At 38.8% G+C, this 27,425-nt stretch overlaps 1 protein-coding gene across 6 annotated transcripts in view; it reads right to left on the bottom strand.

The window, feature by feature from the left end:
- Window positions 1–1,424: 1,424 nt before the first annotated feature.
- The window catches only part of HORMAD2 (HORMA domain containing 2), an 89,785-nt gene continuing 63,784 nt past the window's right edge, over window positions 1,425–27,425 (bottom strand). For 3 of the 6 annotated variants that reach the window (XM_084993702.1, XM_084993704.1, XM_084993703.1), the window contains exon 11: window positions 1,425–2,385. In XM_084993702.1, coding sequence (XP_084849828.1) covers window positions 2,281–2,385 — 105 coding nt within the window. In that variant the 3' untranslated portion in view covers window positions 1,425–2,280. Of the gene's footprint in view, window positions 2,386–7,475; window positions 7,570–11,073; window positions 13,416–27,425 lie in introns of those variants that run through there. The other 3 variants (XM_084993705.1, XM_084993707.1, XM_084993706.1) reach the window with 2 other exon arrangements.

Raw genomic sequence — 27,425 nt, 5'->3', positions numbered from 1 at the left:
ATCAGCTAGTTCCCATGTTCATGCTTCTCAGATCCTGTTGATAACAGATCTCCTTCTTTGTGTGGCCAGCCAAGGGCACAGGCCCAGCAACTTCTCTCTGCTGCCTCACACATACAGTGCCTCAGACACACACATTCAACCTATTAGCATCAATAAGACTATTCTATGGGGGGGGGTTGTTAATAGAGACAGCATAATCACTAAAAAATTCTCTAGACAGATTCAGATGCTAGACTTTGACTTAAGGGATCTGACACCTCAGGCTAAGTTTATGAAAGTTATAAGTATAAATTGAGAACTAAATTCCTCTTTTAAACAAGATGGTTCTCTCTGAAATCCAGGCTGTGTAATTATTCCATACAACTAATTTGCCTTGAGGGCCAAAGACTCCTGGAGTATTTATAAAGCTTTATGTTTCAAACCCTTGATGTGGAGGTAGGCTCACGACCTCATGAGGCAGGCCATTTCAAATCTTTTGACAGCCTGAGGAGTTAAAAATTTCCTTCTACTGAGCCCAAGTGACCTAGTATAGCTTTCACCAATTTGGTCTTAGATCTGTGCTCTGGAGAGACACAAAATAAAGCTAATCCCTCTACTAGACAGCTAAGCTCTTTATATGATTCTCTTAAAAGAAATTGTGGTGACTCAGGCTACATTTTCTATCAAGGATATAATAAGCCCACTACCTCTCCCCTCCTTCTCCTTTTAGAGGCAGAGTAAGCTTTTGTGAGTGTACTTAACATGCTGGGAGAAGGGGACATACTCCTCTCTGGTGGGCCCTGGTGCTCCAGGCCATTCAATACCACAGTTTGGAGGCTGCCTCTGTGCAATCAGAGGTGGATAAGAGTCTCACAAAGAGGTGCTGGACAGGCAGGATCCCTCAGATTTTTCTTTATTTATTTAAAATTAAAAAAAAATTTTAGGGATGTACTCATAGCATATGGAGGTTCCTGGGGTAGGGGTTGAATTGGAGCCATAGCCACCAGCCTATGCCACAGCCACAGCAGCACCAGATCCAAGCCACATCCATGACCCACATCACAGCTTGTACCACCACCAGGTCCTTTAACCCACTGAATGAGGCCAGGGGTCAAACCTGCATCCTCATGGATACTAGGTGGGTTCTTAACCTGCTAAGCCACATCAGGAACTCCAGGTTTTTCTGTTATGACCACTCACAGCCTTCTGCTGGCTAAAGTGTGTGTCTGGCCCCAGACATTCTCCTCTTAGCCTGGGTCACAGGTCCTGGGTTCTCAATCTTTTGTGTGTATTAGAACCCAGGAAGTTTTCCACAGGGCCCACCCCCTGAGATTTAGATTAGTAGAAATGAGGCAGGCCCAGTAATCTATATTTTAACAAGCACTCCAGGTACTGATGTCCTTACTACACTGATCTAAATGAAGAAACAAAGATGAGCCAAAAAATAACTGTGTTTTGGTTTTATTTAATCAGAAAGCACACACATTTATAACATTTAACTCATTGCTCCTCTCCATTTAAGTTATTATATTTCATGTTATATAAATAATAAACATAACACTTTAATTCATTTATTATTATCTGATACTAATCATTGTCTATCAAAATTTTTCCAAAATAGGAGAGGACTAGTAACATCATCTGTAGGTTACAGACTGATCAACTGAAGTTTTGGTGTGTCCTGCGTTATAGCCTGTTCCTATCTTGGGCTGGCCAGCAGAACAGGGCATAGAGCCAGATTTGAGGACCTCTATAGGGAAGTACACTTTGGTCCAACACTTAGCTGATCAACCTTGTGATTGAAGTTAACACAAAAATCACACCTGGATAAGCACCACCACACACATCCTATGCCGTTCTGTGGGAATTCTAATAAAGCTATAGCGGGATTCCAAGACACAGGTTACAACAAGTTAGAACATTTCACAGTAGTCTAAGTACCTGGAGAGTTTAATTATGCAAAGAAAACGCTCTTTCCTTTGAGAACAACAGCTTATTTCTTTCAAAAGCGCTGCTGTGTTCGTTTTTTTTTTCTTTTACACAAATATAAAGGTGTCTCATCTCTAACTCAGCCTTGAAGTAATGCTGTCCCAAAGCCGCCCTGGTGACCTTGTTTCCTTGTGGCAAAGTGAACCCATGTCCTGCCCAGTAATTTATCACTTAGTAAATTGACTAAAAGAGAGTAGAACAACAAATTTAGTAAAAGGTTTTGGTGCCAGGAACTTACTTTCCTACTAAGATGCTCTGATGCAGATTTGCCACAAAATAAATTATTTTAAAAGTAGCAAAGGCATCTAACTTTCATTTTCTCTCTGGAACAAAGACTTTCACTGGTTCGCTGACCTTCCTCTTCTTCCTGGAGCTCTCAGAACCTTGCTGACTGTACATAAAATTCATTCTTTGAATCTATGAGAATAAGCAGAAAGAGGCACAATTCAGCAGAGATCTTGACATCTGCACAAGGCATATACAAGACAGGTAGACCAAGCCTTAATCCCTCTAGCTGCATAACGGATCCAAACCTGCTTTCCTGTGGGCTGATTTGGCCCTGCACAGAGGCCCTGCTGCCAGTATCTGAGTCTGGTATTCCCAGTTTCAGGAGCAGAGGTCCCCTGGAAGCAGCCAGTTTCAGGGACAATTTCCTGGCTCTTTTCAGTGAATTTAGCACATCCAACTCTTGAGGGAAGGGTTTGTCAAGGTGTAGGGCCAACAGGGAGCAAGTAAGGGTCAGGAGAGATCTAGGGCACTGATTGCTCTAGAGGCAAATAAATTGAAGTCCCAATTTCAGTTAGAAGAAACAGACAGCTTTTAAATCATAGGTTCAGATTAATGAATTAGGAAGAACCATGGCCCTTCTTTTTGCTTGAAGAGAATTATAAGTTATTGATTAAAGAGCAGTTGATTAGCGAATCATCACATATATATATATATATATATAGGTCCAACACTTAGATGATAAACCTTGTGATTGAAGTTAACACAAAAATCACACCTGGATAAGGCTCAGCTTTGGTAAAGATTTTAGAATTTATTTTTGCTTAACTGAGTGAACAACTAGATGTCACACAATCTCTAATGCCTGGAATTCTAAGAAATAGAGGACACTTTTATATTTTCTAGCCACTAGATGGGAGGAAAGATTTTTCCAAGTTCTTTATTCTTTCTTTGGTAGGAAAATGGAATAAGATATATATTTTTTTTTAAGCAAGACTTATCAGAATAATATCGAGTAGAGGTACCGATATTATTCTTTTTTCTTTTGTTATAGGTGCAGGTTATTATTATTGACATGATTTTACTACGAAATAGTTGAAATGTCAACAAAGCATTTAATATCACTAAGAATCAAAGAACAGGTCTATAAATGGCCACTTTAATCACTGATCTTTCATTTTAGAAAGTAGTTATCTGCTCTCAGAAACCCCAAATTCCCTTTGGCTTAAATGAAGACACTGACCATACGGAACAGTCAAACTGCGAAAATAAGTAGAGCTGTTCATCAAATAGCTGGTTTGGTTATATATGCCAAAGTTTGAAATGGTCTGCTCTAAAGGAAAGGAAATAGCAACATAAAAACCCAAAGCACAAAAACCAACTTCTTTATCTAAGAGATGAATTTGTTACAGTGTGGCTGTAAGAAAAAGTACTTAGTAAAATTCAGCTTTTCTAAAGAGATTGTTCCAGCATCTTTCCATTCAAATGAAATTAATCTCACTTCTGTCAGGTCTGGGCACACTGGAAGGAAAAGAAGAAGGATGTACAAGTTGGCCTAATGGTTTAATAGTTTTGTTCTCTTTTTCTTCTTTGCTCAAAAGTAAACCAGAGTTTTATTACAAGTTTCAGAGCTATAATTTTATTGCAGTGAGTTCATCAAAATATCTTTAATAATGTATACAATCTCAAGGCAGCCAGTGAGGTCTGGGAAGTGTCAACAGTTTATAGAAAACTGGTGGGTTCAAAAGCAAGTATGGGATCAGTCAGGAGGTACTTCTTAATATAGATGAATAATCCATGTGAACTGTACAAACCAACATTCATCCATACAAAGCAACATTTGAGAAACATTTCTCAGGTGTATTCCAACTGGCTGAGTTTGCATCTTTGAAGCTAAAGCCAGACAGGCAAGCATTCCACTGGAGGTGTCCTAGTCATCCATGCTCCTCCTTTCTCCTCAGCCTAACATCTAACTAATCGCTAATTCCTGTTGATCCTGCCTCCTTAATATCTTTCAGATCCGTCCATTTTTCTTCATTGCCACTCCTCTGGTTTAGCCCCAGCCAACATCATCTCTCCCAATTAGTGGGCCTCAAACTCCTGCAATTACTTCTTCTCCAATCCATTCTCTACTCAGGAGCCTAAGTAGTCTTTTGTTAAATCTGACCACATCACTCTACTGAACCGTCATCCATCTGTTAATGACTTCCCATTGTTCTCCAGGTAAAGTCCAGACACTCTATGGCCCTGGCTCATCTCTGTAGCTTCATCTTGCACCAGAATTACTTGGCTACTTGCACTGCTCTAATGGGCCCTGCTCACTCCCCTCTTTGCCTTTAGTGTCCACTCCCATGCTCTGCTCCTCCCTTCGTCACTGGGCCCAGGGTCAGCCCTGGAGTTGCTTCTGCCTGCTGGCCTCCTCAACACCCCTGGCTGTGCTTTGTTCTTACTCCTTTTGTAGCATTTACTACATAGTATTATCAGGCCTACTTACCCGTCTCCTCATCCAGAGTATAAACTTCTTGAAGTTAGTGACAATAGATTAGTCATTTTCGTATTTCTGGTTCCTGGCGTCTGGTAGGTGCTCTTAACTTAATGGCTGAGTGAATGAATGCATGTGAAATTGATTTTAAGCCAGGCACTGTGCTGGGCACTAATGTCATGTCTCTAGTAATATAAAAATGAATAAGACACAGTTGTTTTCGAGGGTTGAGTCTTATAAGGGAGAGACATTAAGCACATGATTGCAATATATTGCAATACAATATAATAGACATTCATTCATCAATAGCCACAATAGAAGGTCACTCATTCAGAAATTATTTATTGAGCACCAGCTCTGTGCATGGGATGGTTCTAGGGGCTTGGGGCACATTAGTGAACAAACAAGATAAAAATCCCAGACCTGTAGATTTTACAATCTGGCTATGCTACTTTTTGGCTTAATGATTTCCAATGTCATCTCACTACTTTTAAGACAAAGTCCAAAGTTCTACCTCAGCTTTGCATACACCATCAGTGTTTCTTGACACTTCTAGGGAAGGAGTGGGGTCAAAGGTTGGCTCTAAGACCCTGATAAAAGCTGGGCACTCATCCCTTAGAGCAATGCTCACACCCCCACTCGCACACTCATCCACTGGGGCAAGCCATTTGACGGGGCTCCTAGCCCCTGAATAACTCCCAATTCAAGTCACTATTGCTTAGGGCCTGACTGTGCCCAGCAGTATCAGCCTCATCTCCTCTACCTCTCAGTTTTCTCATACCTGCTTCTTCTTGATTTTGGACCTTTGCACACAATATTCCTTCTGTTGAAAAAGCTCTTCTCCCTCTACTAGCCCTCTTTCTGCCTAGTTAATTCCTTCTCATTCTTCAGATCTCAGCTGAAAAATTATTTCCTCAAAGAAACTGTCCCTGCCTCCATTCTAGTTAAGTTAGGTAACCCAATCATACGCCATTAATGGCGTTTCAGGAGATCAGGGACATGCCTGCCTTGATGGCAACTTGCACATAGTATGGGCTTAATAAATTTTCTTCAGTGAATAATGCATGAATCTATCTTCAAAGAGCACTCTGCCTGGTGCATAGAAAGGTATTGGTGGCATCAAGTGGATGCAGGGTGATGAGTCATGCTATTGTAGTAGTCAGGTAAGAACTGGGTACCTTAGTACAGATGGAGAGAAGTCAACAGTGAGAGAAATATTTACAAAGTAGAGTCAGAACGATGATCAACTGGATAGAATGGTAAAGGAGAGTTAGGTAGGTCAGTAATGACTCCCAGTCTCTGGTTTAGCTAACCTCATGGGCGGAGGTACTATTCTCTCAGGCAGAGAACAATGAGAGTTTTAAACTCATTGTGTTTGGAGTACCCGAGAAATACCAAGTAGACATTGAAAAGGCAGCTATGTAGGGAAGTCTGGAGTTCGAGGTAGAAGTCTGGGTTGGAGATTTACATTTGAGAGTCATCAGCATATGGAGGCTAATTAATGCCATGGGTGTGGAAGAGTTTGCTTATTGAGATCAGAGCGTGAGAAGGGAAAGGGGCCAGGACATAGCCTTAAGGAACTCCAAGAGTTAGAGATTAGGTGGAAGATGAGCCAACAAAGATTGAGAAAGAGATAAAAGAAGTCTAGAAGACTGTCCAGTAAAGAAAGCTAAGGGAAGGGAGGATAAGAAGATGGAGTGGAGAAAATAAAAGAGGTGATGGTGGTGGTCAGTAGTGTCAGGTGTTGTTCAGAGGTCAAGGAAGATAAAGACTGAAACATGTCTTTATGATGATTTATGATGATTTAGCCACATGGAGGTTACTAGGTGCATTGGATTGCTGGGGCAGAAGTCACCTTGAGGTTGGTTGAAGAATGCGTAAAAAATAAATTGAGATAGCAAGTATACGGATTTTTGTAAGGGTCAAGAGGGAGTGACCAACTCAGCCTGGGGAATTTAGAGAAGGCTTTTAGCAGAAGAGGGACATTGAGCTGGGTCTTGAAGAATGAGTAAGAGTTCACCAGATTGCAGATGGTGGGCAAGAGAGGTCCTTCTAGGAAGAAGGTTCATTCAGCATGTTGAAAGACACTAAGTTATGAAAAAAATATGGAAGGTATATGGGCTTTATTAGATGGGCTCTTGGGGTTAGGTGTTATATATCCAACACATTCTTATTAAAAATGTATATTCCACTGGAATTATTACTTAATATGGTGTTAGTATAAATTATCAAATGGTCTCCAAGTGGCAGCTTGCTAAAAGCAGGGCCTCACAAGCTTTGGAAAGAAGACAGATAAGCATCAACATAGAAAGAGCAGTTTAGGGCACAATACTTTGCTAAGAGATAAATCTGTGCAGAAAACCAAGGGGTGGGCAGCCTCAGACAGCTACGAAATACTGAAATACCATGAGTACTTTTTGTGCCTGGGATGAGAGTGCAGTGAATTCTGTTTACTTCAAAAAGATTCATCAGGTCAGATCAGGCAAAATGTTTTCACTTTAGAAAACCAGTCCTGGAGTTCTCGTCATGGCTCAGCGGTTAACGAATCTGATTAACACCCATGAGGATGCAGGTTCGATCCCCGGCCTCGCTCAGTGGGTTAAGGATCTGGCATTGCTGTGAGCTATGGTGCAGGTGGCAGATGTGGCTTGGATCCTGCATTGCTGTGGCTGTGGTGTAGGCCAGCAGATACAGCTCTGATTCGACCCTTAGCCTGGGAACCTACATATGCTTCAGGTGCAGCCCTAAAAATAAGAAAAAGAAAAAAAAAAAAAGAAGAAAAAAGAAAACCAGTCCTTACCAGCATAGATTTATAATCAGGGCTAAGTATGAAATCTTTGGACTTGGAAGTTCCCAGATGAAGGAATTTTGTGGTTCAGAGAGAGTCTGTGCTCCTATAAGTAAGTTATAGCAATGATGTTAGTTTTGACTCCTCTCCCTTCACATTTATCTTTTTTGCACAATGAACAGTAGATCAACAGCAATTGTAAAATAAGTGCTATTTGCATAAATGTAGCTCATATTAACATTGTGATGAATGAGCAGTAAGAAACCAAATGCTTTAAGAGAACACTTACTTCCAACTCCACTGGAGCTGTGAGCTCTCTGAGATGTCGAGAATTATCTCATATTTTACTGGGATTTATGAAGAGATTGCCCATTAACTCACTCTTTTCATTTTCTGTAGTTTATGACCAGAGTTCTGGACCGTGTTTATCTCTATTCGGGAGGTAAATATGTATTATCTTTAGAGTCATAACCACATACTTCCATTAATATCTAAAAGTTATTATATCAGTTCTCCCTTCCTTTATATTTTCTAAGGCATCATATGGCTTTAAAAGTTCTATAATTAATTCATTTATTCATCAACTGTTTTTGAGCATCTTCTCTGTGTCAGAAATCATGCTAAGCACTAAAGATACAAAGCTGATCAAGACATATTCCATGTCCTCGAAGGGATTATGGTAGGGGGAAACAAACTGGTTACAGATGAAATGATAGAGTCAAGTATAGGGTACAGTAAAGGTTCCAAAAAGATCTTATCAGCTCTTCCTGGGGAGGCCTGGCAAGGCTTCAAAGGGGATGTGAAACTTGAATTAAGTAATGCAAGATGAGCAGACATTCACCAGGCAAATGGCATTAGGGATTGATCTTGCAGAGAGAACATTCTAGACAAAAGCACAGGGACAGAGATATAAAGCAGAACACTTCTGGAGAATTGGGACTTGTTCTGTGGGACTTACAGGAAGAGCATAGGGTGGTCGGCTGGTCAGACCATGTCATTCTCTAAAGTTTGGACTTTGTACTGTAATGGAGTGCTGCAGAAGGCTTCTAAGAGCAGATTTGCTTCAGCAAGGTCCCCGTGGCAGCAGTGTGAAGGGTGAACTGGGGAGGAGTGAGACAGGAAGTCCTGGGGCTACTTCAAAAGAACTGATCCAGGCAAGAACAAGAGCAGCAGTGAGGTTAGACAGGAGGGGACTAATGGGGCAGAAGGCTGAGGAGAGATGGAGTGAAGGCCTGATCCTGGTCCCTAACATATCTTTGCCATTAACTGTAATGGGCACAGAGATGGCAAAGGAAAGAAAGAAGTGAAAAATGACAAAAATTACCCAAGTTTCTGGTAATGACATTGACCAAGATGGGAAACAGAGGAGGCTAAGGCAGTGGGTGGTAGAAGCAAGGTGGGGGAGAATGGATGGAGAAATAACTGACTCTGTTTTCAAGATTCTAAACTGGAGGTGAGATATCCAAATGAAGGTGTCCACCAGGGCACTGACCATGTGACCTGGAACTCAGGATGGAGGAAACTGCATCAAGAGCACATATATTAAGTGTAGTCAGAGTTCCCTTTGGCACATGGGTTAAGATCTGGCATTATCACTGCACTGGCTTGAGTCACTGCTGTGGCTTGGGTTCAGTCCCTGGCCTGGGAACTTTCTCATGCTGCTGGTGCAGCCAAAAAATTTAAAAAGTGTATTCATTTTGGATGAAAGATGGACTATTACTGGAGGTCTGGAAGGAGGGAGGTAAAAGTGGATGCAGAGATAGTTACATCTTTAAATATGGGGGCAGGAAGTTGAATGATTCATACTTGATGGCTTTAATTATTTTTACAAAACAGAGTTTAGGTGATCTGCTTAGAATGGGAGGGATTTGGTCTTGGGTGGCATTTGCAATAACGTGGTAAAAGCATGGAGAGTGGGAAAGGAGCCCATAATGGGCTTTCAAAACTAAGGTTAACTATTGCTTAGGATCCAGATAACTTTAAGATGTATCACCTTCAGATAAAGTTTGCTCTTCTTTTATAAACATTTGAATGCTTACAACAGACTTAGCTAAGAACATCACAAATGTTATCTCATTTATTCCTTATAATAGTTGTGTGAGGACAGGGAGGGATTCCTCTTTAACAGATGTAGAAACTGAAGCTCAGAAAAATGAAATGACTTATCCAGTTCACACATTTAGTAAGTAAGTGGAAGTCTTGGACATAGTTCTCCTGATTTCAAATTTAGTGATCCTTATAATTTACTTCTTCAACCCAAAAGGTAGAAAATGGCGGGAGACACTGTCAGAGCTCTATGAAGGGTTCTTAGGCTTCTGAGGTTGACCATTTTGGGGCAGAGCCTGCTGAGACCTCAAACTAAAGCCAAAGCTGAGTTCATTGCTTTTTCTTTATAACCAGTTTTTTTCTTATGACTTTTTAATTTCTGTTAATCACCATTTCCCAGTCATCAAAGGTGGAAAACATAGTCGCCCTAGATTCCTCTCATTTCCTAATGCCTACACAGAGTTCTTGTAATGAGTAAATGAAATAGCGTAGATAGAGCACCAGGTACGTTTCATATGTGCAAGTCATTCAGTGACTGATGGCTGTTACCATTCCTACTGCCACAGGTATCCCTACTCCAGCCAAACTGGATCCTTGTGGTAGGCTGGAAAATGGGCCACCAAAAGATGTCCACGTCCTAGTCCCTGGAGCCTGGGAATGTTACCTTATATGGTAAAAAAGGCATAGGGTAGGGGCAGTCTTTGCAGATGTGATTAAGGACCTTGAGATGGAGAGAGATTATCCTGGATTATCCAGGCGGACCATACATATAGCACATAGATTCTTATAAGAGGGAAGCAGAGGGAGATTTGAACACTGACCAAAGAGGAGCAGTGTGACCACTGAGGCAGAAACTAGAGTGATGTGGCCAGCAGCCACCTGAAGCTGGAAGAAGCAAAAAACACTCTTCCCTAGAGCCTTCTGAGAGAGCATGGCTTGATTTCAGCCCAATGACACTGATTTTGGACTACTGGCTTATAGTGAACGAATGCATTTGTGATGTTTTAAGCCACTAGATTTGTGGTAATTTGTTGCAGCAGCCCTAGGAAACAAATACAGTTATTTTCCAACACACCTCATTTTTTTCCCTCTTCTCTATTCCTCCATATTTCAGAAAATGGAAATCTTCTAATACTCTCTTAAATTCTGAATAATTCCTTCAATGTCAGTCTCCAAAAGTATTTCATCCACAAAGCCTTTCCTACTCTTTTAATCTGATGTGAGCATTTTTTCTTGAGCAAATATCCATAGCAATTACATTTTTTTTTGTAATTGTGTTTTCCTGACAGCATTAGTATTTGTTAACAGTTTGTCCTTTACCTGGGACAGGGTTTTAAGTTTTTTAGGAATCCATTTGTATTACTATTATGGTCTTTAGACTCTCCTCAATGCTTTATGCAGTATCTTTCATACAGTAGGTATCAGTGATTCTTTTGCTACCTACCTCTACTTACTATAAAAGTATTCAGTTACACAATTATTCACATATCCTAAACTTGCACTTTCTCTTACGGTAGCCATTAGTCACATGTGTCCATTTAAATTTAAATTAATAAAAAATCAATAAAACTTATAATTTAGTTTATTGGTAGCTTTAGTCAAATTTCTAGGGTTCAGTAGCTACATGTGAGCGTTCAAGTGTTGAATACCCACATATCAGACATCACAGATACAGAACATGTTCATTGTCACAGAAGTTCCATTGGACAGAACTGCTTTACAGAGGCAATCTGGATATAATCCAAGCAAACAAGGTTCCCAGGGACCATGTGATAATAGGGATACAGAAATTAGAAATAAACTTTCCCTCAAAATGCAAAGACACTATTATAAAAAAGTCACAATTTTCCCAAGATTATTTTATGAAATCAATGCAATCCAAATCAATATGCAAATAATATCTCTTTTGGAACTTATCGAGATGATTCTAACAGTCATCTAGAAGCAAAAATATACAGGAAAATATTTAAAATATTGGAAAAGAAGAACTATGAGGGAAAGAACCATGAGTTACCCTTCCAGATAGCAAAACATATATATAGAGTAATTAAAACATTATGGGAAAACTTTCTCACACCAGGGAAAAAAAAAATCCTAGCTAGTTTAGGAAGCTAAAAGTAAAAAGAAAAACTACTTTATTAGAAGAAAATATGGAAAAATTTGTTTACAACTTTAGCATTGCAAAGATCTTCCTAAGCAAGATATAAAATGATAAAACTATGAAAAGACGTCCTGTGTTCCTAAATTGGAGGATGTCAATACTACTTAAAGAAATCTGCAGATTCAGTACAATTCCTGTCAAAATCCCAGTAACATTTTTTGTTTTGCAGAAATAGAAAATCCATTCTAAAATTCATATGAAATGTCAAGGACCCTGAATTGACAAAACCTGGAAAAAGAACTAAATTGGATGCCTCACACTTCCTGATTTCAAAACTTATTTCAAATCTACAGTAATCAAAACATGTTATTGTAGAAAGGCAGGCATATATACAAAGCAATAGAATAGAGAGCCCAGAAATAAACCTTCACTTACATGGTCATATGATTTTCAACAAGGATGTCAACAGTATTTAATGGTGAAAGGGAAATCTTTACAACAAATGGTATTGGGAAACTTAGATATCTACATGCAAAAGAATGAATTTGGACACTCATACCACATACAAAAATCAACTCAAAATGTATCAAAGAAGCTAAACATTAAGAGCGAAAAACTTGAAGAAAAAGTCTGGGGGAGCCTCTTGACATTGGATTGGGCAAAAATTTTTTGGACATCAAAAACACAAGCAACAGGGAGTTCCCGTCATGGTGCAGTGGAAACGAATCCAACTAAGAACTATGAGGTTGCAGGTTTGATCCCTGGCCTCGTTCAGTGGGTTAAGGATCCGGTGTTGCCGTGAACTGCGGTGTAGGTTGCAGAGGTGGCTTGGATCCCCCATTGCTGCAGCTGTGGTGTAGGCTGGTGGCTACAGCTCCGATTTGACCCCTAGCCTGGGAACCTCCATATGCCATGGGCGCAGCCCTAAAAAGAAAAAAGAAAAACCAAAAAAACAAACACAAGCAACAAAAGAAAAAGTAGATCAACTGGACCGTATCAAAATTAAAAACTTTGTGCATCAAAGGACACTATCAAGGGATTGAATAGACAATCTATGGAATAAGTGGAAATATTTACAAATCATATTATAAGAGATTAATATTCAGGATATATAAAGAACTACAATTCAACAGCAACAGAGCAACCTGTTTAAAAACTTGGCAAGACTTGAATAGACATTTTTCCAAAGACGATGTACAAGTGGCTAATAAGCAAATGAAAAGATTCTCAATATCACTAATCATTAGGGAAATGCAAATCAAAACCACAGTAAAATATATCACTTCACACCCATTAGAATGGCTATTAGTAAACAAATAAGTATTAGGGATGATACAGAGAAATTGGAACCCTTGTGCATTGCTGGTAGGAATGTGAAATGGTGGAGCTGCTGTGGAAAACAGGATGGCAGTTCCTCATAACATTTAAAATAGAATTATCATATGATCCAACAATTTCACTTCTAGATATATACCCAAAAGAACTGAAAGCATGAACTTCAACAGATGTTTATATACTCATATTAATAGTAGCATAATTTGCAATAGCCAAAAAGTGGAAGTAACCTAAATGTCCACAGATGGATGAATGGGTAAACAAAATATGGTATATACATACAAGGGAATATTATTTTGTCTTAAAAAGGAGGGAAATTCTGACACATACTACAACATGGGTGAACCCTGAAGACATTATGCTAAGTTAAGCCAGACACAAAAGGAAAACTAGCATATGATTCACTTACATGAAGTAGCCAGAGTAGTCAAATTCATAGAGACACAAAGTAGAATGGTGATTGCCAGGGGCTAGGGAGAGAGATGGGGAGTTACTGTTCAAAGAGTATGAAGTTTCGGTTTGGGAAGATGAAAAAAGTTCTGCAGATGACTACACGATAATGTGAATGTGCTTAACACCACCAAACTATACACTTAAAAATAGTTAAAATGATGAATTTTATGTTACATATATTTTACCATGATAAAAAATTTAAAATGGGACATGGAGTTCCCGCTATGGTGCAGTGGATTAAGAATCCAAATGCAGTGGCTTGGGTCACAAGAGAGGCATCGGTTCAATCTCTCGCCTGGCACAGTGGGTTAAGGATCTGGTGTTGCTGCAGCTACAGCTCAGATTTGATCCATGGCCCAGGAACTTCCATATGCCTCAGTGAAGCCATTAAAAAAAAGAAAAAGTGGCACATGATTTAAAAAAAAGATGAAACTGTAAGGAAATCATATTTCCTGTGGTAGTACAGTCTTTGAACAAACAATCTGGAGGATTTATAGAAATTTTAAATGCACATATCCTTTGACCCTTTCTAGAAGAAACAAGTTCCCAGATGCACACAAAGAGTCACGTTCAGTGACATTCCCAGAAACAATGTTCCTAAGGAAAAGTGAAAACAACTTAAATGTGCCAGTAATAGTAGAAAATTGAAACAAACTAGAGCACTTTACTAACAAGGAATACTATGCAGTATTTGAAAAGAATGGTGTTAACCTAAATATACTGACAAGGAAAAACCTCTAAAACATATGTTGAATGAAAAATGTGAGTTTCAGGAAAAGACATTATTACTCTGTTTACACTTTTTAAAAAGTTCACAAATATTTGCCTGTGTGTATATATATGTATGTGTATAGTGTTGTCTAATAGAAATAGAATACAAGACATAATTATAAGCCACATATAAAATTTTAAATTTCCTAGTAGGTAAAATTTTAAAAGTAACAGAAACAAATGAATTAAATTTTAATAATTATGTAATCCAGTAATGAAAAATATTATTTCAATATGTAATCAATATAAAAATTAAGATACTTTGCTTTTTCATACAATGTCTTTACAACCCAGTATATATTTTACACTTATAGCACATCTAAACTCAAATTAGCTACATTTCAAGTGGCTAATAGCCAAATGAGGCTAGTGGCTACCATACTGGACGGCACATTGTGTGTGTGTGTATGTTTGTGTGTGCGTTTTAAATACAAAGTCAAAGGTATGGAATATCCTTATTGGTAGTTTTTGAATTATCTTTGAGAATGTATTCATGTGTAACTTGTATAATTAAAATTATGCTTAAAATATGAAATCCCATATTAATTTGATTATTCTGTTAAAATTATCCTCTATTAATTGATATAATTAACATGCTTTATTCATCTTTTGTTTTCCCTTTATTTCAATGTGATGAAAAGCTTTATTATGAAACTTTTAATTTGTAAACTGGAAAGGTAATAAGAGAGCATTAAAAGCCTTAAAGTTTATTTGACTTACCTTTTACAATTATAAAATATTCTAAACTATTACTAGATATTTTTCAATGGAAAAATGTCAGCTACTTTCCTACCTTCAGATACCCGAGTAAGTAACTATTAATTCTGTGGTAGCTAAAGGTAGACATATAAAACACATATAAATATATTCAAACACATACTTGAAGTAATTATAAAAATGAAAAAGTTGTTTTTGGTTTGTGGCATGTAGGAGGAAACCTACAGGCAATGACATGATGATGTTATTAGATGTACTGAACTTGACATAAGTTTGCTGATTCTTCAAAACAGAGATGAACAGATAATAGATACAGAATTGGAAATGTGATACCCAGCTTCTCATAGACTTGCTATGTAGGTCATTTGCTTGATTCAGAGTCTCTAAAAGTGTTCCAGCAGGTGTTGAAAGGAACATAGTGCAACTGTAAGTACAGAAATGACTATAGAGATAGGTTCCATAAACTATACAGAAAAGGACCACTCTGGTGATGGCAGATGAGACCATCTGAGATGGCAGATCTCTTAGCTGTGTGACACCCAAACCTCAGGTCCTGAGTGCCTGCTCTTGTTGGCAGGAAGGAGAAGGCAAAGTAGGCAGCACTTGGGAACTATGGCATCCCCTGAACAGATTTCCCATACAAGGGGGAGGTGGAGCAACAGATGCATTCACTAAGTCAGAGTTTCACTTTAAACTGGCCCCAAGTTCATCTGAAGAGAAAAGAAAACTAAAAAGAAGTAGTTGAGTGGTTTTTTTCCCTTTTTTTTTTTTTTCCAGTTGTGTGTTTAGAGTGAGGATTAGTTTTACATGAGGGACAGACACCTAAACTGAATTTTTATTTTAACTTTTTCAGCAAACAGTAAAACATTTTTAAAGTTTCTAACACAAAATGAAAAATAATCATACCTCTCTTTCTGATCTACTTTTTAAATATATTTGAACCCTTTTGTATAACAGAACTTTGAATGGAATCAATTCATTTCATACCTAGTTATTCAATTGCCTGCTTCCTTTTTTTTTTATTTTATGTATCTATTTCAATACCTAATATGGTCACATGGTATGAAATTCAAAATGTAAAATAAAGATGTACAATGAGATTCTCCCTCCATCCCAGAGCCACTCAATTCCCTGCTTAGAAGGAACCATGGTTACCAGTTTCTTGTACATCATTCCAGAAACTCTTCTATTTTCATTGTAAAATCAGCTGTGCCACTAAAAAAACTTAAACTGTCATAAAATTCACAACATCCTCCTCCTCATGTTGTTTTACTAAAGTTGGATCAGACCTGGCCTGGTGAGGAAGTGCATGGTTATGACCAAATAACACACGGGTCTAATATCATAGGGGGGGTAGGCTTTCTTCTCATTGCCTCCAGTTATCTTCCCCATCTAGACACCTCATGTTTTCCTCCTGACTAAAGGAAATGAAAAAGAACCAAACTGTAAAAGATTAAAAAGAAGGGTCAGGAAAGCAGAGATTCAAGGTACCATGCTAACTGCTGTGGTGGTGATGGGAGAATGACAAGGCAGGGATGGGCAGCAGAATGTTTCAGGGTGGTGAGGAACACAGATGTGGAAACAATGAACCCTAACCAACCTCTAACACAGGTAAGATGAAGTAAGGGCTAGATAAAGATACAAGTAGGATGCTGGCAGGAACTGAGAGGGAGAAGGAGAATGGGGGGAGGGACTTCATAAATTAGCCCAGGGCTGCTTGAGCACGCCTGATGAACTGCTCCTCAAAACAGCACACGTTTTCCCTGATTCATGAAAACCTAAAGCTGGAAGAATGCCCAACTAGTGTGCTGAAGTTCAGCCAGTAGGGAAGTCTTAAAACCAGTATGGAGAGAAAAAACTAAGAACTTGCATACACACAAACACATAAGGATTAATAATAAATGTCCCACTGCATCTTACAACTGGTCTTCAGTGTAAATCTGAGAAAAAACATGAACGTTTTCGAAAGCTTTACTAATTGTTAAAATCTGGGCTGCCAGGTGTTGCTCACCTCCAGGGGGCGCCATTCACACTGTTGTCTATCTTTTAGGTAGCCCCTGGAATTGTGCACAATTGACACAAACATGCACGGCAACCCCGCTAGGGCAATCATCAGCTTTTTAACTACCACTTTCTAAGTTTCCCCATCACTAAAATTTTTCTTGGGATACAGGATATTCCTTTTGGCTAATATTTCCTATGACAAGGAAAAACAAATATTTAGGATATGAATATATTTTCTTAAAAACCCAGGGTTGTTCAGTATAAACTGCAGTGTAGCTATGTTACAGAATATGGCTAGATTATATACCTAAAGTATGACATACTGAACATATTTTCCAACCTATAAAGATTTTCCATGATAGGGTAGGGCTGCTCAGTCTCAAATTAAACACTATTTATTTAGAAATGTAAGGCTATTTCACATCAAGCTGGGCCAGAGAGCATGGTGGAATAGTATTATTATTGCAGGACATCTGGCATATTTTTACTCTGAGGATTTCTGATTTAATGATTAAAAGAAGAAAGTTTCTTCTTGTTTTAGAAGAGTTCCCCCCACCCCTGACCCCACCCAGTATCTGTCTTTTCACTGCCATTATCTTGTTCAGCAGAGTAAAGACATCAATAATTTCGGAAAACAAAATGATGGCGGGTCTAAAAAAGAAGAAAAAAAACAGGAGTTCCCATCATGGCGCAGTGAAGACGAATCCAACTAGGAACCATGAGGTTGCGGGTTCGATCCCTGGGCTCGCTTGGTGGGTTAAGGATCTGGGTGTTGCTGTGAGCTGTGGTGTAGGTCGAAGACATGGCTTGGATCCTGTGTTGCTGTGGTATAGGACAACAGCTGTAGCTCCAATTTAACCCCAAGCCTGGGAACTTGCATATGCCACAGGTGTGGCCCTAAAAAGAAAAGAGGAGAAAAAAAAAAAAAAAAGAAGAAGAAAACAAGATGTGAAACTGATTTTTGTGTTTAAAGTTATACCACCAGAGTTTGTAATTCCTGGTTCTAATATTCCTGATTAGGAAGTGTCTAACTGGGAGTTCCCATTGTCGTGCAGCAGAAACAAATCCAACTAGGAACCATGAGGTTGCGGGTTTGATCCCTGGCCTTGCTCAGCGGGTTAAGGATCTGGCGTTGCTGTTGCTGTGGTGTAGGCTGGTAGCTGTAGCTGCGATTCGACCCCTAGCCTGGGAATCTCTATATGCCGAAAGTGTGGCCCTAAAAAGCAAAATAAACAAACAAACAAACAAATAGGAAGTGTCTAACTTAAGGGAAATCAAGAAAACTTGTTACCATTGGATACAGCTGTGTTTTGTTCTTTTCTCTTTGTGTTTTGTATTAATTGTTGAAAATGCAGGAGCCAATCTTTTAAGTTGTTGGGTTTTAGGGTTGGGTTGGTTTTTTGTGGGTATTGAGCTAATTCCTAGTGGTTTTTAGAATTTACCCATATTTTCCCTTTTTGTGGAAATATTTACACTGGGGATTTCCACTAAGGGAATTAGAGTTAATTGAGCCCTTTCAGGGGTGGGGAGGGGGAAGAGTTGGGGGTAAATATGAAAGCTGAGCCCATATTTCTATTAGTGCTTTTTTTTTTTCATGCCCCACTCTGAGAGTTTTCCATACATGTAAGACTTAGTCCAATGTGGCATAGCAGGTTAAGGATCATTGCCACAGCTGTGGTGCAGATTGCAGCTGCAGCATGGGTTCGATCTTTGGCCCAGAAACTTCCATATGCCACTGGTGCAGCCGAAAAGAAAAGAAAAAGACTTAATCTAATGAGTTATTGTGGAATATTATATATGTAAAATAAGATCATATATTTGAGAATATGATCATATATTTGAGAGTGTTATTTGGCACAATATCTGGTACATGCTAATTGTGCAATACAAATTGGTTTTATCTAGTTGAACATTGCCTGATTTTGGTGAATATGTGGATGCTATAAATGAAATGTACCCTAAGATGGCATAGGGATTAAAAAAAAAAGACTTACTTATCTTGAGATATGAAAAGTATAAGGGATCTCTCAGTGATAAGTGAAAGTACATATTCAATAACAGTCTTCCACTTAAAATTTCAGCTACAAACTTCTAGTGTTCCTGTAAATGCAACAGTGGCACTGAAAACTGAAATGCATTCAAACTGAGACATCCTCCCAAATCCCACCCAAGAAGCAATGAATAAGCTTGAAAATTATTCATCTGGTTACTTTCACGGTATAGTGCAAAGACTGAGAGCTAAGGGGCTGGGTTCCATCACTAACTTGCAAGTTTCCATCACAGTTTAAAAAAAAAAAAGGAGGGGGATAATATTTGCCATGTACCAAACAGCAATGCTTTGAGGATTAATGACATAATGTCTGTAAAGAGGTTGGAGCTCCTTGGAAAAAAGACACTACATAAATATAAAGTAGTATTAATATTTAGGCTTAGTCCACAATGTGAGACCTGCTTTCTTTGGCTCATGAGGTCATCAGCAGTTTTGCAAAGTGTGCTTCAAACACCCACAGAGGAGCCTTGTTAGCTTCCTCATAAGTGGGCTGTAAAGCTAATCTGGACCTACCTGGTGGGAGCAGTCACAGAGGCCAAGTTCCCTTTACATGGTCTCTGAGGGGGTATAGAGGGAGAGTGCTTGACTCCCTGAAGGAATGAGACATGGCTGAGAGAGCGTTTCGGCAGCATTTAGGGCTTCCCAGGAATGCAGTGGGAGTTTGGGAATGTTTTGGGTTAGAATTAAACAAAAGTCCAGTCCTATCATATCTTGATTTAGAAGAAATGCTAAATTTGCCTTTCTCAAATAAAGAAATTACTCTGGAGTAAGAGTAGGAATGAGAAAGCTACTTCTTGGAATAGTTAGTTTATATCTTTAAAGGGTTTGGAGGCAAACTTGGGTATTTTTGTCCTGGGAAAGTTGTAGCCTCCAGGGGCCATAATCTCTTTGATGGTGGCATTCTGACTCCTCATCAGTGCTTCATCTCTCTGAAATGGTTATCAAAGGCAATATCGCAGAGGTCTAACCGAATGACAGTAAGATTATTGTCACAAAATATTTGCATTTCTCAGTTTTAAAAGATAAGATGAATTTTGAGCCTCAGGCATCAGAAGCCACCATCTTCAAAAATGTAAGGCTCAAGAATTTACCATCATCATTAGCACTTGATAGTGATTCTGAGGCTGTGTCCATAATACCAAAATATTTGAACAGAAGAGAAAGAATGTGAAGAAATGTTTCCTTTTTTATCTGGGTGTTTTGTTTTTAACATGGATCTAGGCTGGCTATTCTTTCAGAAACTATTTGGTTTCTTGTCCATTGATTCCTATGGTATTTCAGAGTGATTGATATTGATAATACATTCTTTTCTGGAGAAAGGAAACAGAAATGGTATAGTCTTCTCAATGTGTAGTCAAATCTACACTAACTAGAAAGCTTTTTCTAAATAAAATATTGACCTTAATCCTTCTTCTTCCTGTCCCTTGGTGAACAGTTCAATCCTAATGCCAGTGTTAGGTGTGGTGGGGCCAGATGGGTATGTGCATGGAGGGGTGTGAGAGCCTGAGCAGGGTGAGGCAGATGTCTAGGTGGAGGACAGGCCTGGAGTGAAGAGCCAGGGGGCAAATGGAGTGAGGAGGCCTCACAAGTATGGGTAACTCAGCCCGAGCAGAGTGAGATAGGTGTCTATGTGTGTGTGTTGGGGGTGGGGGGTGGCAAGAATGGAAGCTTGGCTACATTTGAGGGGACTGATCACACAAATAAACATTTAAGTATAATGGGAGCCAGGTTTCTCACTCATGGAGAAAACAATTACAAATACAGAAAGTGAGGAGTTCCCGTTGTGGCTCAGCAGTTAACAAACCTGTCTAGTATCCATGAGGACGTGGGTTTGAGCCCTGGCCTCGCTCAGTGGGTTAAGGATCTGGCATTGCCATGAGCTGTGGGGTAGGTCGCAGATGCAGCTGGGATCCAGTGCTGCTGTGGCTGTGGTGTAGACCCGCAGCTACAGCTCCAGTTCAACCCCTAGCCTGGGAACTTTGATATGCTATGGTTGCAGCCCTAAAAAGACAAAAGACAAAAAAAAAAAAAAAAAAAAAAAAAGAAGAAAAGAAAAGAAAGTGAGAAAACTAGAATGGTTTCTATAGTATTAGATTGGAATCAGCAGTATAGGTGTGAATTCATGGATTTCCACATTAAAACATAAATATATATATATATAGTTGTCCCTCAGTATCCGTGGGGGATTAGTTCCAAGACCCTCATGGATCCCAAAATCTTTAGACATCAATTTCTTCAGAGGCTCGAGTTCCTTATATAAAATGGTAAGAGTATTTGCATATAACTCACACACATCCTCCCATATACTTTAAGTCATCTCTAATTACAATATAAATGCCATATAAATAGTTGCTAGTGTGTGGCCAATTCAAGTTTTGCTTTTGGAACTTTCTGGGTTTTTAAAAAATTTTTTTATCTGCAGTTTGTCGAATCCACAGAATGGAAACTGCAGATACAGAGAGGTAACTGTATGTGTGTATGTATTCATACATGTATTTTCCATATGTATATTCTCTAGCTGTCTACTGAGAGAGCCCACATCTTGGCTACCAAAGGGAACCCCTAAAAACCCAGTGATTCTTGGAGAAATGGCAGATTCCAGGACTAAGACAGAGAAAGGCAAGATGAGCCTGGAACAGCTCATGGTGCCAGAATGTAAGGAAGTGGGACATGTCAAAGAACATGACATGAACCTTGAGAGGCTCCACTGGCAAAATCTGAGACAATGAGAACATTGAAATGAATAATGATGGTAATGGATAAAATAGGCACCCATGAGTCTATACTGATATAAATAATTACTGAATAAATGGGAAGTTTGATGAGGAACAGGATAAATTACATAGTTTCAAAGACTTCCCTTCAAATGACTTATTCATTACAAAGGGGAAGAGAGCAACTATACAGTAGAGAAGCCTGGCAGAAACCACCTCAATCATTGTGACCAACATCTGCAGTAATGGACAGATCAAAATCATGTGCCACTTGAGAGATAGCAAAGAATACTCCGTGCCACTTCTGTGGTATTCGTGAAAAAGATGCGTACCCTGAATCTAATCATGAGGAAAGATCAGACAAACCCAAGTTGAAGGACATTCTATGAAAGAATTGGCCCATTCTATAGAGAGAGGTCAAGGTCATGAAAGTCAAGGAGAGACTGAAGAGCTATTCCAAGGTAAAGAAGGCTAAAGAGATTTAACAACTAAATGCAACATGTGATCTACCTGGATTCTTTTGCTATAAGGGACATTATTGGGCCAATTGGAAAAATTTGAATGGAGTCTGAGGGTGAGGTGATAGTAAGGTATCAAAGTTAATTTCCTGATTTTCATGATTATATAGTGATTATGTAGGAGAATGTCCCTGCTCCTAGGAACTGTATACTACAGCATTCAGAATGATGAAACAACTGACTTGGGAAAAACATCGTTTGTATTATACTTGCTAGCTTTTCCATAAGTTTGAGACTGTTTCAAAATAGAAATAAATTTAAATAAAATATTAATTTTAGAAAAAAGACTATATTTTCTTGGTTTTCCTGTTGATATAATACATATTTTACTGACAAATAGAAACTAAAGACATTTATTTTTTTCAAACCTATCTAATGATTATTTTTGAAATGTGTCCATGTATAAGTGAGCTGTCTTGGCTTGTTCTATAAACAGAAAGAAGACCAGAGAAGCTGGAGATGAAGGAGTGAGGGGAAACTGGCAGGAGTTAAGATAGGGGCCTTGGGCTAGAGCAGATCAGGAATAATCTTGAAGGCCATGGAAAGTGAAGTTGACGTTAGCAGATTCACCTTTATTTATTTATTTATTTATTTATTTATTTATTTATTTTGCCATTTCTTGGGCCGCTCCCGTGGCATATGGAGGTTCCCAGGCTAGGGGTCCAATCGGAGCTGTAGCTGCCGGCCTAGGCCAGAGCCACAGCAACACAGGATCCGAGCCACGTCTGCGACCTACACCACAGATCATGGCAATGCCGGATCCTTAACCCACTGAGCAAGGCCAGGGATCGAACCCGCAACCTCATGGTTCCTAGTCGGATTCGTTAACCACTGCGCCACGATGGGAACTCCCGCAGATTCACCTTTAAAGATGACCCTGGATGCTTTACTGTCAAATAAACTATGTGAGGGCAAAAATGAAATCAGGGAGATCTCTGCAGGGGTACTGTTTAATTAGGCCAGAGTAGAAGCAAGGAATTGGTGATAAGTGGTCAGATTTGAAATCTGTTTTTGAAAGGAGAGCTCACTGGACTTGCTGGTGGACTGGACATGGGTTATGAGGGAGAAGAACTAAGGATGGCTTTTCAAGTTTGAGTTAGAACAGCTGGGTCAAAGAAGGAGTCATTTACTGAGAGAGAAAAAACTGAAGAAGTGACTACTGATAGGAAAATAATCAGAATTGTGTACTGGACAGTGGAGTAGTGGAGACAAGCATCTGATTAAAGTGGGTTAAAGAGAATAGAAAGCAGGGAAGTAGACACAGCACGTGTGGGCAGTTCTCTAACAAGATGGATAAGATTTGGGTAAATAGAAAGAAGAAAGTCATTCCAGACAAGAGAAAGTATATTTGTCAAGATATGGAGGCAGAAATTAACTTGGCTTGTTCTGTGACAGTGAGAAAACTGACCTACTCAAGGAAGGGGGAAGAGATTGAGTAACAGTGGGAAATAAGACAGGTAACATGGAGCCAGATCACGAGCAGCCAGAGAGAGGTGTTTAGACTTGATGTAGTAAGGAATGGGAATCATGAAATATTTTGATTAAGGAACTGATATGATGAAATTTGTGTTTAAAGAAGATTAGACTGGCAGTGGTATGCGGGAAAGAGCAGGAGGCTGTGGGAGAGCCTGAAGGCTGTGGCAGTAATTCAAATGCAAGAAAATGGAGGCCTGGACTTGAGTTTTGGCAGTAAGAACAGTCTGGAAAAGGAGGGTTTGGGGTAATTGGATACCTGACTAAATTAGAATGATTTCAAGATTCTGAACTTAAAATTGACACAACATTGTAAATCAACTACACTTTAATTTAAAAAAAGAAAAAAAAATACACTAAAAACAATTCTGAAATTAAGATATTGAACTTAGGATAAAGGTCATGCTGAGAGGCAGGGAAACTGGATAAGGGAATTTCTTTTGGGTGCAGAAAGAGGAGAGGAACAGTGAATAAAAAGATGAGTGTATTGGATTTGATGTGATAGAGGGACACCAAAGTGGAAATGCTCAACAGAAGATTAAAGATGTAGAATTAAAGCTCTGGGGCATAGTCAGGCACAAATAAGACAACAGCATACATGTGATGATCAAAGCCCTGAAAACAGATGAATCCTCCAAAATATATAGACATTGAAGATCATGTCATCAGGACCTTGGAGAGATTTCGGTTTGCCCACAGTTAGAGGTGGGAGAAGGAACAAAGGTAACAGAGAGAAATGGATGATAGGTCAGACAGATGAAAAGAGAATGAGAACAGCATAATGTCATAGAAATAAGAAGGAACAGAAATTCCCATTGTGGCTCAGTAGGTGAAGAACCTGACTAATGTCCATGAAGATGCAGATTTGATCTTTGGCCTTGCCCAGTGGGTTAAGGATCCAGCGTTGCCTCAAGCTGCAGTGTAGGTTGCAGTGTTGCTGTGGCTGTGGCATAAGCAGTCAGCTACAGCTCTGATTTAACCCCAACCTAGGAACTTCCATATGCCACAAGTGCAGCCTTAAAAAGAAGAAAAGGAAAAAAAAGAAGAAATAAGAAGGAACATTTAAAAGAGAGTACACAGTCAACATCATAAAATAGGCCAAGAAAAATGGAAAAAAGAATAAAGACTGTGAGATCTCTTACTTAAAAAGTCATTGTTATGAAAAGGAAAGGAAAGGAAAGGAAAGATGCGTGAACAAGCCAGCTTTCTGATTCAGAGAGCAGGTGAAAATGGATGCAGTTAATGGAAAGCATCTTGTGAAAAATCTGGTAAAGAAAGAAAGAAAACTCCACAGTGACTAGAGGATAATAAGGATCATGTGAAGTCTTTTTCTATCTAATGTTTAGAATAACTTCATTCAAAATTTCCTCACCTTCTACTCTGTGAATTTCAGTCTTGCTTTCAAATAAGTCAAAATTATGACACAAAGCATCCAAAACTAAGTAGAAGAATTTGATCTCTGTGTGTTCTCCTAAGTTAATAGGAAAGTATCTTTGTGGGCTTTTAAACTATTTTTTACAATATTTTTTTCCTAGTTTGAGATTATAGATGTTCTGGCAAGTTCTGAAAAGATAGAGTATGCACGAAAAATTTAAAACATATAAATATTTTTAGATAATATCATTATTATATCCAGTGGTCTTCTATCCATTTGAGGCATTTATTTCCAAGTGGAAGACTATGAGCTAATATTCTCTTCTTGACACCATTTAGACTTAAATTCTTTTTTTTTTTTTTTTTTTTGTCTTTTGTCTTTTTGTCGTTGTTGTTGTTGTTGTTGCTATTTCTTGGGCTGCTCCCGCGGCATATGGAGGTTCCCAGGCTAGGGGTCCAATCGGAGCTGTAGCCACCGGCCTACGCCAGAGCCACAGCAACGTGGGATCCGAGCCGCGTCTGCAACCTACACCACAGCTCACGGCAACGCCGGATCGTTAACCCACTGAGCAAGGGCAGGGACCGAACCCGCAACCTCATGGTTCCTAGTCGGATTTGTTAACCACTACGCCACGACGGGAACTCCCTAGACTTAAATTCTTTAAGTATGATTTTGTAGTATCTTTATAGTATTATGAAGTGTTTTTCATGTTAAAATTGTTAAGCAGTACTTTACCAATTCTCAGAAATCCTGACCAAAACAAGTAATATTATCTTTATTCTTTAGACAAAATACTTAAAGAAAAATGCATATAAACTAATTCTTGATATATTAACTAGTTCTTGATATATTAACTTTTTTAAAGATTATATTTACTGACTTCTGGATAAAGATGGTAGATTGACATGCCATTAACATTTAGTTTCCTCCCCAAACCTCACGAAAATGACAGTAAAGAGATTTATTTAGAGTAGAAACCCTAAAGGACAAAAATAAATAAATAAATAAATAAGAGAGAAAACAGCAGCAATGAAAATTAAGAAGTTGGAAAGTAGATGGATGAGAGATAACGAATGTAGTGTTAACTTAAACCAGCAGTGGGGCAAACCAAGAAACTTGCAAATGTACATCAGTCTTAAGGATTTCTAGCATCAGGTACTTTTGGAATTAGGGATAAAGAAGGTAGGCAGAAGAGCTAAAATAAGTCCAACTAAAAGACATTTATGAAGCAGTTAGAATTCTCAGACTCTGTCCTCAACTTTGCAGTACCAAACAGTTACCCCTTGTGTACCAGGGCATAAAATCAGAAGTTTCTTCTCTGAAGGTGATAAGGTATGTGGATAGTGGGATCCAAAGCAGAGTTGGGGCAGGGTTCTGGTATTGGAAATGGAGAATTAAGTGAAAGTATGCATAGCAAATGTGGAGACTCTCAGCCCTCTAACTCTGTTTGGCTCCCCAAATACCGGTGGCCAACATAGATGCTGAGGAAACTGAGCAAGAGGAATGATTTAAAAATACAAATATTGAGTATTCTTCCAAAGGCCTGACCATATAATTCTACAAGGAAGTCCATAATCACATTCATCCACAATCTCAGAGTTTTCTAGTCCCTCCACTTTTAAATATGAGCAGACAATCAAGGACCACCAGCCATTGTTTGCCTTCTAAGGAGAGAGAGGTGAGGTAGATGGACAGGGGTAGAAAAGGAAACAGCAAACAAATAGAAGAAACACATAAACAAAAAAAGACATACAGAGAAGAAATGTGTCTAGAGATGTCATAATCCTCCGAGACAGACAATTCTGTAAGCATGAATAAGAGCAGGATGCCATAAAATGCAACACTCAGAGAACAACAGCAAAAGGCTCTTGGAAACAAAAATACAATAGCACAAATAACTCAGAAGAGTGGGACTGTATTGAAGAGTTATCCATAAGAGCAAAGCAAAAGCACAAGGATATGGAAAACTATAGAGAAAAGATTTTTAAAAAGCGATTAACAGTATGCAGGAGGTCTACTATCTAAATATTAAGAGATCCAGAAAGAAAGCATAGAGTTTTGAGGGGACATAATTTTCATCAAGGAAGTAATTCAATACCTACATGTAAAAGAATGAAATTAGAACATTCTTTAATACCATATACAAAAATAAACTCAAAATAGATTAAAGATGTAAACATAAGGCCAAATACTATAAAACTTCTAGTGGAAAACAGGCAGAATGCTCTTTGGCATAAATCATAGCAATAGCTTGTTTGATCCACTTCCTAGAATAATGACAATAAAAACAAAAATAAACCTAGGGACCTAAATAAACTTAAAAGTTTTAGGAGTTCCTATTGTGGCTCAGCAGAAACAAACCCAACTCATATCCATGAGGATGTGGGTTAGATCCCTGGCCCTGT

This window comes from Sus scrofa, chromosome 14, assembly GCF_054392235.1.
Source record: "Sus scrofa isolate SSC_HxYL_T2T_F1_AM1 chromosome 14, Sscrofa_HxYL_maternal_Yorkshire_Landrace_v2.0, whole genome shotgun sequence".
NCBI lineage: Eukaryota > Metazoa > Chordata > Mammalia > Artiodactyla > Suidae > Sus > Sus scrofa.
The sequence above is the reverse complement of the archived record's forward strand: the minus strand, read 5'-3'. Positions and strand labels throughout refer to the sequence as shown.